The 17376-nt window shown below is 49.0% G+C and overlaps 1 protein-coding gene across 3 annotated transcripts in view; it reads left to right on the top strand.

The window, feature by feature from the left end:
• TIAL1 (TIA1 cytotoxic granule associated RNA binding protein like 1) overlaps positions 1–4015 on the top strand; it is a 36749-nt gene extending 32734 nt beyond the window's left edge. For 2 of the 3 annotated variants that reach the window (XM_075847742.1, XM_075847741.1), the window contains exons 10-12: positions 356–479; positions 3421–3560; positions 3641–4015. In XM_075847742.1, coding sequence (XP_075703857.1) covers positions 356–479; positions 3421–3560; positions 3641–3761 — 385 coding nt within the window. In that variant the 3' untranslated portion in view covers positions 3762–4015. Of the gene's footprint in view, positions 1–355; positions 480–3420; positions 3561–3626 lie in introns of all 3 variants that reach the window. The other variant, XM_075847743.1, reaches the window with a different exon arrangement.
• Positions 4016–17376: the final 13361 nt, after the last annotated feature.

The following is a 17376-nucleotide window of genomic DNA, read 5'->3' as shown; positions in this document are numbered from 1 at the left end:
TCAGCGCCCCCCCCCCCGTCCCGCCGTGTTATCAGGGGGGATTCATCTCCAGTCACTCGGTCAGCGCCCCCCCCCCGTCCCCGTGTTATCAGGGGGATTCATCTCCAGTCACACGGCCAGCACCCCCCCCCCGGCCGTGCTATCGGAGGATTCATCTCCAGTCACACGGCCAGCACCCCCCCCCCCCGGCCGTGTTATCGGTGGATTCATCTCCAGTCACGCGGTCAGCGCCCCCCCCCCGCCGTGTTATCGGTGGATTCATCTCCAGTCACGCGGTCAGCGCCCCCCCCCCCGGCCGTGCTATCGGAGGATTCATCTCCAGTAACTTGTCGTTTCCGCTTTGTCTCTGCTTTAGGTTTTCCAGCCATGACAGTGCCGCACATGCCATTGTGTCAGTGAATGGAACCACCGTAGAGGGTCACATGGTGAAATGTTATTGGGGCAAAGAGACGCCAGACATGACGAAAAATTTCCAACAAGTAAGGGAGAGACTGGTGCTGATGTTATGGGGCCACTTTTCCCCTTGAATATAATGACTCGTGCCCGGCACATACGAGGTGTAGTTGTGGACGGGACCCTGAGTAGAGATCAGGAGAAGGGGGAAAGCATGTGGTCTGTCAGAAAATGAATATATAACTTTTATTGTTTTTACATTAAAAGGAACAATGTGATTAGAAGGTCCAGGGGTGCAGTTTGGTATGTGTGGGTGACCCCTCCGCTCACACACCCTTGGGCCATGGATCATATGATAAGGTGGTATATAATATTGCTGTCAGTATGCTCCGTTATAGCACTTGGTGAATAGACTGTAACTGACACAGATTGCATTGCCAATGATTGAAGCTGATAAATAGACTGTACTGGAGCATAGACGGCTAGGGCCAAGTAGTGCACCAGTGGATTGTTAAAATTGTTGCTCCAGTACAGTCTATTTACTAGCTCTACGATCCTCATTTGTGCGCTCACGGCTGCCCGCTGGTTGCCTGTGTTCGTGGCTGCAGTGCGCCCCATTGCTGCTGTCTAATCAGCTGGGTGTTTGAATTCTGTCTGGCCCCTGTGCCGACTCCCGTTGGTGACCTACATTCACCTGCGGGTATTCACAGCAGCCCCGCCGTACATTAACAGTCGTCCTCGGGGTGAGGTTCGCCCTCATAGCAGAGTCATTCCAGTGAACGACTCCTTTCTATTGTCTCTTGGCTGACAGCGGAGAGGATTGTCACTTTCATACACGGCCGTTCCCCACGCTGCTGCTCTGATCTGCAGGGACACCAGCGTGAGGGTACGGTTAAGTGACTGTTCACATTGTTACACTAACGCAGGGGAGTTGAGTTTGCGGTGCTTCACCTCGCTCAGCAGGGCATATCAGTTGGCCCAGCTGCGGTGTTTTCTGCACAGTGTAACAGTTATAATCCCAACCTTAGTAACACAGCAAGTCTTTATTAAAGACAGAGTGATCGGCGCAGCTTCAATCATTGGCAATGCAATCTGTGTCAGTTACAGTCTATTCACCAAGTACTATAACGGAGCATACTGACAGCAATATTATATACCACCTTATCATATGATTCATGGCCAAGGGTGTGTGAGCGGAGGGGTCACCCACACATACCAAACTGCACCCCTGGACCTTCTAATCACATTGTTCCTTTTAATGTAAAAACAATAAAAGTTATATATTCATTTTCTGACAGACCACATGCTTTTCCCCTTCTCCTTTTCCTGATCCAATTCAGTTTAGTTTGGTGGTGTCAGTTTAGTTTGGTGGTGTCAGTTTAGGTTGGTGGTGTCAGTTTAGGTTGGTGGTGTCAGTTTAGTTTGGTGGTGTCAGTTTAGGTTGGTGGTGTCAGTTTAGGTTGGTGGTGTCAGTTTAGGTTGGTGGTGTCAGTTTAGTTTGGTGGTGTCAGTTTAGGTTGGTGGTGTCAGTTTAGTTTGGTGGTGTCAGTTTAGGTTGGTGGTGTCAGTTTAGTTTGGTGGTGTCAGTTTAGTTTGGTGGTGTCAGTTTAGGTTGGTGGTGTCAGTTTAGTTTGGTGGTGTCAGTTTAGTTTGGTGGTGTCAGTTTAGTTTGGTGGTGTCAGTTTAGGTTGGTGGTGTCAGTTTAGTTTGGTGGTGTCAGTTTAGTTTGGTGGTGTCAGTTTAGGTTGGTGGTGTCAGTTTAGTTTGGTGGTGTCAGTTTAGTTTGGTGGTGTCAGTTTAGTTTGGTGGTGTCAGTTTAGGTTGGTGGTGTCAGTTTAGTTTGGTGGTGTCAGTTTAGGTTGGTGGTGTCAGTTTAGTTTGGTGGTGTCAGTTTAGTTTGGTGGTGTCAGTTTAGTTTGGTGGTGTCAGTTTAGGTTGGTGGTGTCAGTTTAGTTTGGTGGTGTCAGTTTAGTTTGGTGGTGTCAGTTTAGGTTGGTGGTGTCAGTTTAGGTTGGTGGTGTCAGTTTAGGTTGGTGGAGTCAGTTTAGGTTGGTGGTGTCAGTTTAGGTTGGTGGTGTCAGTTTAGTTTGGTGGTGTCAGTTTAGTTTGGTGGTGTCAGTTTAGTTTGGTGGTGTCAGTTTAGTTTGGTGGTGTCAGTTTAGTTTGGTGGTGTCAGTTTAGGTTGGTGGTGTCAGTTTAGGTTGGTGGTGTCAGTTTAGGTTGGTGGAGTCAGTTTAGGTTGGTGGAGTCAGTTTAGGTTGGTGGTGTCAGTTTAGGTTGGTGGTGTCAGTTTAGTTTGGTGGTGTCAGTTTAGTTTGGTGGTGTCAGTTTAGTTTGGTGGTGTCAGTTTAGTTTGGTGGTGTCAGTTTAGTTTGGTGGTGTCAGTTTAGTTTGGTGGTGTCAGTTTAGTTTGGTGGTGTCAGTTTAGGTTGGTGGTGTCAGTTTAGGTTGGTGGTGTCAGTTTAGGTTGGTGGTGTCAGTTTAGGTTGGTGGTGTCAGTTTAGGTTGGTGGTGTCAGTTTAGGTTGGTGGTGTCAGTTTAGTTTGGTGGTGTCAGTTTAGTTTGGTGGTGTCAGTTTAGTTTGGTGGTGTCAGTTTAGTTTGGTGGTGTCAGTTTAGGTTGGTGGAGTCAGTTTAGGTTGGTGGAGTCAGTTTAGGTTGGTGGTGTCAGTTTAGGTTGGTGGTGTCAGTTTAGGTTGGTGGTGTCAGTTTAGGTTGGTGGTGTCAGTTTAGGTTGGTGGTGTCAGTTTAGGTTGGTGGTGTACACCAATGTGGTCTCCTTGACACGATATAATGTTGTGTAATAGGTGATCTTCACTAATCTTTGGAGATTTCTGGCCGGTCCTGGAAGGCTTTGTTGCCCCCTCACTACAGACGGCTCAGAGAATTTTGGTTTCCTACGTTGTTTAAATTGATGATAATTCCACCATTTTGCCTGATTTGTGCGCGGCGGTCGCTCCTGGACTGATCTGATCTGTGGTTGAGCACAGACAATGGCTTGCTGCATAATTGCTTCCATGTCTTCCAGGTGGATTATAGCCAGTGGGGTCAGTGGAGCCCCATGTACAGCAGCCCTCAGCAGTACGGCCAATATGTCACCAACGGCTGGCAAGTGCCATCCTACGGCATGTACGGACAAGCCTGGAACCAGCAGAGCTTTGGAGTAGAGTAAGTGCCGCGGTGCATGATGGGGATTGGCGGTACTGAAGAGGTTTTGTCATTTCTCATTCCCAGTTGTTGTATTGCAGACCGTCACAATCTGCGACATGGATGGGAGGCTTCAGTGCCCAACCCCCGCCTCCAGCACAGGGGCCGCCAGTGATACAAAGTCCCCCCGGGTACAGTATGGCCAGTTACCAAACGCAGTGAGAACTTTTCCAAATATCCATGATGCACAGTGACTCGTTACCTGGGTGATCCGAACTGGGGTGTGACGGAAGATGGAAGAAAAAGGGGGAGACCCATAGACATTATTTATTTCCCGGTTGTGGAGCCGCCGGCACCGCTCACATGTAATGGACTCATCAGGTTTATTTGCTTTTTAAGAAACCTTTTTTCCCCTGAAGTTCAGGACTGCTCTTAAATTCAGTTTTCCTTCTGTACTCAATAAAAGCCATTTTGGAGATCTGGGAAGCCAAGTCTCGGGTGCGGCGGCCTCGTCCTGGAGGGCGGCGGGCTCCCTCACTACGATGAATGAAGCTGTGGTGGGTGAGCGGTCCCGGCGTGGCTTGTGTATATAACGGCCAGCTTTTCTAGCTCTGTACAGTGTCCACATCTGAAGTCTCGGGTGCGGCGGCCTCGTCCTGGAGGGCGGCGGGATCCCTCACTACGATGAAGCTGTGGTGGGTGAGCGGTCCCGGCGTGGCTTGTGTATATAACGGGCAGGTTTTCTAGCTCTGTACAGTGTCCACATCTGAAGTCTCGGGTGCGGCGGCGGCCTCGTCCTGGAGGGCGCTGGGATCCCTCACTGCGAGGTCTGGATGAAGCTGTGGTGGGTGAGCGGTCCCGGCGTGGCTTGTGTATATAACGGGCAGGTTTTCTAGCTCTGTACAGTGTCCACATCTGAAGTCTCGGGTGCGGCGGCGGCCTCGTCCTGGAGGGCGGCGGGATCCCTCACTGCGAGGTCTGGATGAAGCTGTGGTGGGTGAGCGGTCCCGGCGTGGCTTGTGTATATAACGGGCAGGTTTTCTAGCTCTGTACAGTCCACACGTCCACGTCTCTGTATTTTTCTTCCTGTTGGATATTTTCTGTGTATATAGATGTTCCCCGCATGCCGCTCTACAGCCCGTTTCTTGTCCTCCTCCGCGATATGGAATGAAAGTCCTTGTCAGGGAAGTCCCTTCTCCCAGAAGCCTTTGTTTCAGTTTATTTGTGCCCTCCCCATTATGTAAATTCATTGTTTGTTTATTTGAAGGTGAGTTTTTGGGGTTAATTACCGGAGATTTTCTCAATCTCTGCCATTCCCCAGTTTTTGTTTTTTAACCAGATGTGGGTGTTTTAAAATTTTTGGTGACGGCTGATTGGTGGGATTCCATGTTATGACACGGTCATGTTGTGGAGACACTACATCACTGAACCAAATTTTATTTGCGGATTCTCTTTTTTGACCCACTATTGACTTGACAATAAATTTTTAATGATGGAGTTAAACAAATGGTGCCGTCCTTCAATAGAACCAAATTGTCCAATGTCAGAGGGGACCGGTAGGATCTCTGTATGTGTCGTCCTCCTCCTGTCTCTACAGCCTGACACCAGGACTAGACGATGCATCCAAATATCAGACAAGTGCAAACCCCTTTATTACCGTGAACTCCTGGGCTTCAATACTAACCCGCCGGCCGCACATCCTCGTATTGTAATATATGAATTTAGTCACTACAGGAAACCTGGTGCACGGCGACCGCCATCTTCTGGATTTAGTTCCTGCCGCTCATTAGTGCGACACCGTCCACATCATCGGCTCCTCGCACAATAAGGAGCGGGGCAACGGCTGTAATACTCTGATCTCCACAGTCAATGCAATCAAAGCTGATCGTGGCAATCTCTTGTCAGACGTCTCTGAAGTGTTTCTACCCGTCACGTCAATGTGTCCTCAGGTGGTCACCAAAATGGCTGCCGGAATTGTCTCCCTGTCCTCTACCTCTAGGGTGCACCGTGTTCATTCATGGGTGGGGGTTGTTGGTTTTTTATAGGGGACGTGATCTTACTTTGCCTTATTCCTCATTTAGACACGTGATCTCCATGGGAGTTGTAGTTTCACAAAAGCTGGAGAGGAACAAGTTAGAGATCAGCGCTTTACCGTGCAAACATACGGCCGTACCTGTGGCTCCGGCTGCCGGAGACTCCACTATGATGTATAACATGAGGTGGACCTTCTGAGTGTCTGTTACAGGCAAGTGCCCAATATTAGACTGCATTGTGGACGGTACACAGCTGGACATGGAGCAGTGAGCGGATCACGCGTCCGCCTGCCCACACCTCATCTGGGATGGGAACCTTCTGAGTGTCTGTTACAGGCAAGTGCCCAATATTAGACTGCATTGTGGACGGTACACAGCTGGACATGGAGCAGTGAGCGGATCACGCCTCCGCCTGCCCACACCTCATCTGGGATGGGAACCTTCTGAGTGTCTGTTACAGGCAAGTGCCCAATATTAGACTGCATTGTGGACGGTACACAGCTGGACATGGAGCAGTGAGCGGATCACGCGTCCGCCTGCCCACACCTCATCTGGGATGGGAACCTTCTGAGTGTCTGTTACAGGCAAGTGCCCAATATTAGACTGCATTGTGGACGGTACACAGCTGGACATGGAGCAGTGAGCGGATCACGCGTCCGCCTGCCCACACCTCATCTGGGATGGGAACCTTCTGAGTGTCTGTTACAGGCAAGTGCCCAATATTAGACTGCATTGTGGACGGTACACAGCTGGACATGGAGCAGTGAGCGGATCACGCGTCCGCCTGCCCACACCTCATCTGGGATGGGAACCTTCTGAGTGTCTGTTACAGGCAAGTGCCCAATATTAGACTGCATTGTGGACGGTACACAGCTGGACATGGAGCAGTGAGCGGATCACGCGTCCGCCTGCCCACACCTCATCTGGGATGGGAACCTTTTTCTTTTTTGGTTAGGATCCTATGAGAGGAAAAGTTAGAAGCGCTCATTCATTTTATCATAGTTTCCACAAGGAGTCCAATATGGCAGAGTCCTGAGCTTGGTCCCGCAGACCAAGACTAAGCCTTTACCAGGTGATGCGTATGAGGAGTTGTACACTTGCTTTTCAAGTGAATACACTCGATTGTTTCCTGTTATCAGCCATTTCAGACTGACCGCAGGAGAATACAATCTTTGTTTCAATTTTTATTGAAGATTTCCAAGAAAAGATCAACTTTACAGCAAACAATGCAATCCTCACCATCAGGGGGTCAAACCCCATAAATTGACTCATGACAATCCATATATTCTGAATATTTCAACAGTACAAAAAAAGGAAAGAATAAAATGGAGAGAAAAGGGAAAAGATGGGTGAGGGGGGGGGGGGGTATGGGAACGTGGGTCAAACGGCCTCTAGGCAAATTAACCTAAGAGTTCATCCCGAGATATCTGAGCCATGGCTGCCAAACTTGAAGGAAGAGTTCCTCCTTATCTGAGAGCGTGCAGTGTAACCGGTCATTCACCACAATCCAATTCCGTTTAGTCTTAACCAGATGAAGAGGAATTACTGGGCTTTTCCAGGACGTAGCTAAAGCGCTTCCAGGAAGAGAGGATAGAAATTTGAGAGGCCTTAGATAATCCTGGTCTCCTTAAGTAACGCCTGTGACGGGGAAAGCTTCCAGTTAATCTGAGTTATGGAACATAACGTGCTAAAGATTCGTCTCCAAAACCGGCACACCTTTGGACAATCCTGCCATATATGCAGCGTCTTCCCCACATCCAGTGGATGAAGATGAAGTAGAACGGAACCTCTTGGCCAATCCAGAGGGAAGTAAATACTTTATAATTGGCTTCAACCAGCGAAGTGTTAATGGTTTGCCGTGCGTTGTGCCATATCCTGCCATTCCCGAACAGTAAATGACGTGTGTAAGTCCCTCGCCCACATAGACATTGTCCCATGGAGAGACTGAATATTACACGAGATGATGACCACGAGAGCGGTTTAGGCATAGAGGCTCAAATATTGAAGTCGCTTTAAATGTGGACCTAAAATGATGCATCTGGTGAAAGCGAAAAATCCGGCATGTGATGTATAGACTGATAAAAATGACCGAGTTTTATGCCTAGTCTATCACAGAGGTGTCCAATACGGTAAAGATTTTTATCCATCCACCATTGGAGCGCTGACGGCTGCAAACCAGGAGCAAAAGTAGGATTAGCAAATAACCTGGCTGCAGGTGCGTGTGTAGAACGGAGCCGGAACCAGTGATTCAACCTGTCCCGCCGCGCCAAGGAAGAAGAGCGGAGCGAGCAGAACACAGGTGGTCATTGGGTGTCAACCGGAAAATCAGGAGCAGCTGCCTGTGCAATAGGAATCCAACGTGTTTGGCCACTTACACTGTGGAGCGAGACTAAGGGTGTCAGGCGAGCAACATAATAGTATTTAGTGAGATTCGGTAAAACCAACCCCCCCCCCCCCTCCGAGACTTTAGGAGCATACAGAGTACTTTGTGGGACTCTACAACGTTTAGGACCCCAAATGAAGGACAATGTGAGCTTCTGAAGGTCTTTTATATAGGGGGAAGGAATATCTATTGGTGAAGTGCGGAAGAAGCCTAGAGTTCTGGAAAGAACCGTCATTTTAAGGCTGGGGTCACACGACCTATTTTCAGGTGTAATGGAGGTGTTTTACGCCTGAAAACACGGCTCTAATACGTCGGCAAACATCTGCCCATTACTTCAAATGGGTTTGCCGATTTTCTGTGCCGACGACCTGTAATTTTACACGTCGCTGTCAAAAGACGGCGCGTAAAATTACAGCCTCGTTAAAAGTGCAGGTCAATTCTTGGGATGTAATTGGAGCCGTTTTTCATTGAATCCAATGAAGAACCGCTCCAAATGACGTCCGTAATGGACGCCCCGCAAAACGCGAGTACGAGCAATTCCGTCTGACATTCAGGAGCGGTTTTCTCCTGATAACAGCTCTGTATTGTCAGACGTAGATGCCGTTCTCGTGTGCACAGGCCCTGATAGCTGCTGTTCCTAGAAGCCCAGGGCAGCAGGTCTGTCTTCAGTTTTTGTTTTAAAGGAAGGAAATTTGTGCAGAAGAGGGTGGAGTAGCAAGGGGTGAGGTGGAGCCCCGGATAGGAGATTGTGTCTTCCCTCCGTCTCCGCTCAATGTTCAGTTGTCTCCTCTTGGCCATGGAATGTGGGACGCTGATGATCAAGGCCTCAGACTTGTCGTGGTTGACTTTCAATCCCGACACCTGGGAAACTGGTCTAAGACGAGATAAAGATTCAGGAGGGAAGTAAAGGGGGGGGGGGGACAACACCAATAAGACGTCGTCCGCATATAGTGCACACCTATGTGTCTGACCCCCAACCTCAACTTTTTATTTTTTTTAATTTTATTCTTGAATTTTCCTTTTTATTTTATCCTTCCAACAAAATATTAATACAAATAACAAAACGTCAACAATCCCAGCCCCTCCCCCAATACAATGGAATACATATACCTTACTTCTACAGAACAAATATATTTTAAGCGTATACATATGTAGTATAAAAATAATGCACAAAAAAACCCACTTCTCTCTCTCCCGCACCTCTCCCACTAATCTCACATCTCTACCCAATTGCGATCCTAGAACTTCACATCGGTCATACTCTTGATCCGCGGTTCTCATAGTTGTTCACATTTAAAGTGTTTATTTTTACTATTATAATATCCAAACCCCATATTTATATAGTAACCAAGTTCCTCCGGAAACTTAAATCCCAAACTTGGTTGTGTGCGTGCCGGAGCTTTTACTTGGACTTGGTGAACCGCAGGACGACTCCAATACAAGTGCGGAAACTGCCTCTGACATCCCACGTCTCACATTTCACAGAACTTTTTTGGGAAACCTTTTCATTTTCTTTAAAGAGGCTCTGTCACCAGATTTTGCCACTCCTATCTGCTATTGCCTGTGATCGGCGCTGCAATGTAGATTACAGTAACGTTTTTATTTTTAAAAAACGAGCATTTTTGGCCAAGTTATGACCATTTTTATATTTATGCAAATGAGGCTTGCAAAAGTACAACTGGGCGTGTTTACAGTAAAAGTCCAAGTGGGCGTGTATTATGTGCGTACATCGGGGCGTGTATTATGTGCGTACATCGGGGCGTGTATTATGTGTGCGTACATCGGGGCGTGTATTATGTGCGTACATCGGGGCGTGTATTATGTGTGCGTACATCGGGGCGTGTATTATGTGCGTACATCGGGGCGTGTATTATGTGCGTACATCGGGGCGTGTATTGTGTGCGTACATCGGGGCGTGTATTATGTGCGTACATCGGGGCGTGTATTATGTGCGTACATCGGGGCGTGTATTATGTGCGTACATCGGGGCGTGTATTATGTGCGTACATCGGGGCGTGTATTATGTGCGTACATCGGGGCGTGTATTATGTGCGTACATCGGGGCGTGTATTATGTGCGTACATCGGGGCGTGTATTATGTGCGTACATCGGGGCGTGTATTATGTGCGTACATCGGGGCGTGTATTATGTGCGTACATCGGGGGGTGTATTATGTGCGTACATCGGGGCGTGTATTATGTGCGTACATCGGGGCGTGTATTGTGTGCGTACATCTGGGCGTGTATTGTGTATGTACATCGGGGCGTGTATTGTGTGCGTACATCGGGGCGTGTATTGTGTGCGTACATCGGGGCGTGTATTGTGTGCGTACATCGGGGCGTGTATTGTGTGCGTACATCGGGGCGTGTATTGTGTGCGTACATCGGGGCGTGTATTGTGTGCGTACATCGGGGCGTGTATTGTGTGCGTACATCGGGGCGTGTATTGTGTGCGTACATCGGGGGGTGTATTGTGTGCGTACATCGGGGCGTGTATTGTGTGCGTACATCGGGGCGTGTATTGTGTGCGTACATCGGGGCGTGTATTGTGTGCGTACATCGGGGCGTGTATTGTGTGCGTACATCGGGGCGTGTATTGTGTGCGTACATCGGGGCGTGTATTGTGTGCGTACATCGGGGCGTGTATTGTGTGTGTTACATCGGGGCGTGTATTGTGTGCGTACATCGGCGCGTGTATTGTGTGCGTACATCGGGGCGTGTATTGTGTGCGTACATCGGGGCGTGTATTTTGTGCGTACATCGGGGCGTGTATTTTGTGCGTACATCGGGGCGTGTATTTTGTGCGTACATCGGGGCGTGTATTGTGTGCGTACATCGGGGCGTACATCGGGGCGTGTATTGTGTGCGTACATCGGGGCGTGTATTGTGTGCGTACATCGGGGCGTGTATTGTGTGCGTACATCGGGGCGTGTATTGTGTGCGTACATCGGGGCGTGTATTGTGTGCGTACATCGGGGCGTGTATTATGTGCGTACATCGGGGCGTGTATTATGTGCGTACATCGGGGCGTGTATTATGTGCGTACATCGGGGCGTGTATTATGTGCGTACATCTGGGCGTGTATTATGTGCGTACATCGGGGCGTGTATTATGTGCGTACATCGGGGCGTGTATTATGTGCGTACATCGGGGCGTGTATTATGTGCGTACATCGGGGCGTGTATTATGTGCGTACATCGGGGCGTGTATTATGTGCGTACATCTGGGCGTGTATTATGTGCGTACATCGGGGCGTGTATTATGTGCGTACATCGGGGCGTGTTTACTACTTTTACTAGCTGGGCGTTCTGATGAGAAGTATCATCCACTTCTCTTCACAACGCCCAGCTTCTGGCAGATCACGCTGTGACGTCACTCACAGGTCTTGCATCGTGTCGGACGAGCGAGGACACATCGGCACCAGAGGCTTCAGATGATTCTGCAGCAGCATCGGCGTTTGCAGGTAAGTCCATGTAGCCTCTGGTGCCGATGTGTCCTCGCTCGTCCGACACGATGCAAGACCTGTGGCAGGAAGTGACGTCACAGCGTGATCTGCCAGAAGCTGGGCGTTGTGAAGAGAAGTGGATGATACTTCTCATCAGAACGCCCAGCTAGTAAAAGTAGTAAACACGCCCCGATGTACACACATAATACACGCCCCGATGTACGCACATAATACACGCCCAGATGTACGCACATAATACACGCCCAGATGTACGCACATAATACACGCCCAGATGTACGCACATAATACACGCCCAGATGTACACACATAATACACGCCCAGATGTACATACACAATACACGCCCCGATGTACACACACAATACACGCCCAGATGTACACACACAATACACGCCCAGATGTAACACACAATACACGCCCAGATGTACACACACACACAATACACGCCCAGATGTACACACACACACAATACACGCCCAGATGTAACACACACAATACACGCCCAGATGTAACACACACAATACACGCCCAGATGTAACACACACAATACACGCCCAGATGTACACACACATAATACACGCCCAGATGTAACACACATAATACATGCCCAGATGTAACACACACAATACACGCCCAGATGTACACACACAATACACGCCCAGATGTACACACACAATACACGCCCCGATGTACATACACATAATACACGCCCAGATGTACACACACATAATACACGCCCAGATGTACACACACATAATACACGCCCAGATGTACACACACATAATACACGCCCAGATGTACATACACATAATACATGCCCAGATGTAACACACATAATACACGCCCAGATGTGCACACATAATACACGCCCAGATGTAACACACATAATACACGCCCAGATGTAACACACAATACACGCCCAGATGTAACACACACAATAGACGCCCAGATGTACATACACAATACACGCCCAGATGTACACACACATAATACACGCCCAGATGTACACACACACACAATACACGCCCAGATGTACACACATAATACACGCCCAGATGTACACACACATAATACACGCCCAGATGTACACACACAATACACGCCCAGATGTGTACACACACAATACACGCCCAGATGTACGCACACAATACACCCCCAGATGTACGCACACAATACACGCTCAGATGTACGCACACAATACACGCCCAGATGTACATACACACAATACACGCCCAGATGTACATACACACAATACACGCCCAGATGTACACACACAATACACGCCCAGATGTACACACACATAATACACGCCCAGATGTACACACACAATACACCCCCAGATGTGCATACACAATACACCCCCAGATGTGTACACACACAATACACCCCCAGATGTACGCACACAATACACGCTCAGATGTACGCACACAATACACGCCCAGATGTACATACACACAATACACGCCCAGATGCACATACACACAATACACGCCCAGATGTACACACACAATACACGCCCAGATGTACATACACAATACACGCCCAGATGTACATACACAATACACGCCCAGATCTGCTGCAATACGAGATACGGGTTGCAAAATCTGGTGACAGAACCTCTTTAAAGTGAAGTACAAACCGAGTATAATATATTGTCCTTCTAAGTCCCCTAGTTTACCGGTACACCTGCTGATCTTTCTCCATTCATGATCTAGTATCTGAAAAAGATCTCCCCATGATTCCCCTCCCCTCTGTACTCGCTGTCTAGTTTCTTATAATCCGTGATGGTAAACCCTTTCCCCTCCCTAATTGACAGACGTTCCACAACGAGTCACAAGACTCCACCTGAAATAGTTTTATCCTTAGTCCGTCCCCGCGTGATGGAATTGCAAGTACTTAAATCTCATGTGAAGGAATATTAAATTCTGTACTCCGTCTATCCCAATCTTTCAGATTACCATTAGAAAAGTCCATCCTCCAATCCGTTATTTTATTAACCTCCTAATATATTAAGATTGCCAAATAATGGCGTGAAGCTCAATGCTCCATTCAAATGATGCATTTTTCTTAGTTTAACCCCAATTTCATGCGTCATATATATTGTTGGATACTCCTTACAACGTCTCAATTGCCCGGACTCCATCCCCTGGAGCATATTCTGAGGGCGGCCCCCACTGGACTATATACAACGTCTCAATTGCCCGGACTCCATCCCCTGGAGCATATTCTGAGGGCGGCCCCTTCTGGACTATATACAACGTCTCAATTGCCCGGACTCCATCCCCTGGAGTATATTCTGAGGGCGGCCCCCACTGGACTATATACAACGTCTCAATTGCCCGGACTCCATCCCCTGGAGTATATTCTGAGGGCAGCCCCTACTGGACTATATACGACGTCTCAATTGCCCGGACTCCATCCCCTGGAGTATATTCTGAGGGCGGCCCCTACTGGACTATATACAACTTCTCAATTGCCCGGACTCCGTCCCCTGGAGTATATTCTGAGGGCGGCCCCTACTGGACTATATACAACTTCTCAATTGCCTGGACTCCGTCCCCTGGAGTATATTCTGAGAGCGGCCCCTACTGGACTATATACAACGTCTCAATTGCCCGGACTCCATCCCCTGGAGTATATTCTGAGAGCGGCCCCTACTGGACTATATACAACTTCTCAATTGCCCGGACTCCGTCCCCTGGAGCATATTCTGAGGGTGGCCCCTACTGGACTATATACAACGTCTCAATTGCCCGGACTCCATCCCCTGGAGCATATTCTGAGGGCGGCCCCTACTGGACTATATACAACGTCTCAATTGCCCGGACTCCGTCCCCTGGAGTATATTCTGAGAGCGGCCCCTACTGGACTATATACAACGTCTCAATTGCCCGGACTCCGTCCCCTGGAGCATATTCTGAGGGCGGCCCCTACTGGACTATATACAACTTCTCAATTGCCCGGACTCCATCCCCTGGAGCATATTCTGAGGGTGGCCCCTACTGGACTATATACAACGTCTCAATTGCCCGGACTCCATCCCCTGGAGCATATTCTGAGGGCGGCCCCTACTGGACTATATACAACGTCTCAATTGCCCGGACTCCGTCCCCTGGAGTATATTCTGAGGGCGGCCCCTACTGGACTATATACAACGTCTCAATTGCCCGGACTCCGTCCCCTGGAGTATATTCTGAGGGCGGCCCCTACTGGACTATATACAACGTCTCAATTGCCCGGACTCCGTCCCCTGAAGCATATTCTGAGGGTGGCCCCTACTGGACTATATACAACGTCTCAATTGCCCAGACTCCATCCCCTGGAGTATATTCTGAGGGCGGCCCCTACTGGACTATATACAACTTCTCAATTGCCCGGACTCCATCCCCTGGAGTATATTCTGAGGGTGGCCCCTACTGGACTGTATACAACGTCTCAATTGCCCAGACTCCATCCCCTGGAGTATATTCTGAGGGTGGCCCCTACTGGACTATATACGACGTCTCAATTGCCCGGACTCCATCCGCTGGAGTATATTCTGAGGGTGGCCCCTACTGGACTATATACGACGTCTCAATTGCCCGGACTCCATCCCCTTGAGCATATTCTGAGGGCGGCCCCTACTGGACTATATACAACGTCTCAATTGCCCAGACTCCATCCCCTGGAGTATATTCTGAGGGCGGCCCCTACTGGACTATATACAACGTCTCAATTGCCCGGACTCCATCCCCTGGAGCATATTCTGAGGGTGGCCCCTACTGGACTATATACAACGTCTCAATTGCCCGGACTCCATCCCCTGGAGCATATTCTGAGGGTGGCCCCTACTGGACTATATACAACGTCTCAATTGCCCGGACTCCATCCCCTTGAGCATATTCTGAGGGCGGCCCCTACTGGACTATATACAACGTCTCAATTGCCCGGACTCCATCCCCTGGAGTATATTCTGAGGGCGGCCCCTACTGGACTATATACAACGTCTCAATTGCCCGGACTCCGTCCCCTGGAGCATATTCTGAGGGTGGCCCCTACTGGACTATATACAACGTCTCAATTGCCCGGACTCCGTCCCCTGGAGCATATTCTGAGGGTGGCCCCTACTGGACTATATACAACGTCTCAATTGCCCGGACTCCATCCCCTGGAGCATATTCTGAGGGTGGCCCCTACTGGACTATATACAACGTCTCAATTGCCCGGACTCCATCCCCTTGAGCATATTCTGAGGGCGGCCCCTACTGGACTATATACAACGTCTCAATTGCCCGGACTCCATCCCCTGGAGTATATTCTGAGGGCGGCCCCTACTGGACTATATACAACGTCTCAATTGCCCGGACTCCGTCCCCTGGAGCATATTCTGAGGGTGGCCCCTACTGGACTATATACAACGTCTCAATTGCCCGGACTCCATCCCCTGGAGTATATTCTGAAGGCGGCCCCCACTGGACTTAACAATAGTTTGTAGAAACAGAGATTGTTTCCCACTCGAATATTTTTCCACTGTCCTGACAAAAAATCTATTCTCCAGTCCGGTACCGCCAGTCCACCCTCTTCTCTGTCCATCGAGTATTCACTTTATCCTGGGTTTCCTTCCTCTCCCGATTAGCTCTCGGTCCACTTTCTCTGCATTGAAGCCTCTTTTCTCTCATCCATGGGGCTGTTGATCAGTGGATGCAGCTACTGGGGTAATACGATCATTTTGATTACAGCTTTGCAATCTGCCGTAGAAAGGGGTAACCTATTTCATTTTTATTTTTTTTTCTGTATTTTTAATAATTGGTCTTACATTTAATATTTCATATTGTCTTAACCCCTTAACAACCTATCACGTACTCGTATGCGGCAGTCGTTAAGGAAGTATGGAGCGGGCTCAAAGGCTCAGCTCGCTCCATACACAGCGGGTGACGGCTGTGTCACTGCAGCGGGCGGAATCAAACTTCACTTTGATTCCACTCGTTTAACACGTTTTAAATGCCGCGGTCAATCACAATTGCGGCATTTAAATTGTTATAATTAGGGGCGTGCCCCCTCAAACACGCAATCGCGGCATGATCGGCCATTTACAGTGGTTGTTATGGCAGCTTGGGGGCCTAATAAGTCCCCCAGGTCTGCCATCTTTCTACTTCGGCAGGGCTTCAAAGGAGACTGTGCCATGACAAACTACAACTTGTTTCGCACAAAACAAGCCCTCGTATGGCTGTGTCAACGAAGAAATAAAGTTACGGCTTTTGGAAGGCGGGGAGTGAAAAACTGAAAATGGAAAAACTCAAATTGGTCTGCTCTTTAAAGGGTTAAATCCCTAGGCCCATTTAATGCCAAGGTATCTAATTACCGCCTTTTGATTCTAACCCAGTAATCCCCGAATAGTCTATCCCCCGATCTATGGGGAAAAGTACGGACTTTTGCCAATTTCTAATCCTGAGATTTTTTTTCTCATCCACAATCCTAAGGAGGGTCTTTTCGGTTTTCTCCAGAAAAACAAAATGTCATCCGCATATAATGCAATTTTATTCTCTACCCCGCGAGATCCAAAGCCAATTACATCTTTAGCCTGACAACATTTTGCTGCTAATGGTTCTATATATAATGCAAAAATAAGAGGGGAGAGTGGACAGCCCTGCCGAGTAGTTCTGCTCAGGGACAATTCTTCTGTCCTGCTTTGGTTTACAAGGACTCTTGCTCTAGGTGTAATGGCAGGGGGTAGGGAGACGGACAAGTGAGCCCTAATCTACCCGCCACTCTGTCCCTGCCTACTTGCAACGACCCGCCCTAGGCGACGGGGTACAACTGGGCGGCGGTCCCTGCGCTCAGTAAGTGCACGACAAACACGACAAACATACAAGGAACACAAGCAAGGAAAAGGGGCCGTTGCCCACGGCAACACCGTGAGCAACCAGAGTGGTGAACGAGCCGAGTCAAGCCAGGAGTGTGCGAGGTACAAAACGAAAA

This window comes from Rhinoderma darwinii (genome assembly GCF_050947455.1).
Source record: "Rhinoderma darwinii isolate aRhiDar2 chromosome 11 unlocalized genomic scaffold, aRhiDar2.hap1 SUPER_11_unloc_1, whole genome shotgun sequence".
Classification (NCBI taxonomy): Eukaryota; Metazoa; Chordata; class Amphibia; order Anura; family Rhinodermatidae; genus Rhinoderma; species Rhinoderma darwinii.
The sequence above is the reverse complement of the archived record's forward strand: the minus strand, read 5'-3'. Positions and strand labels throughout refer to the sequence as shown.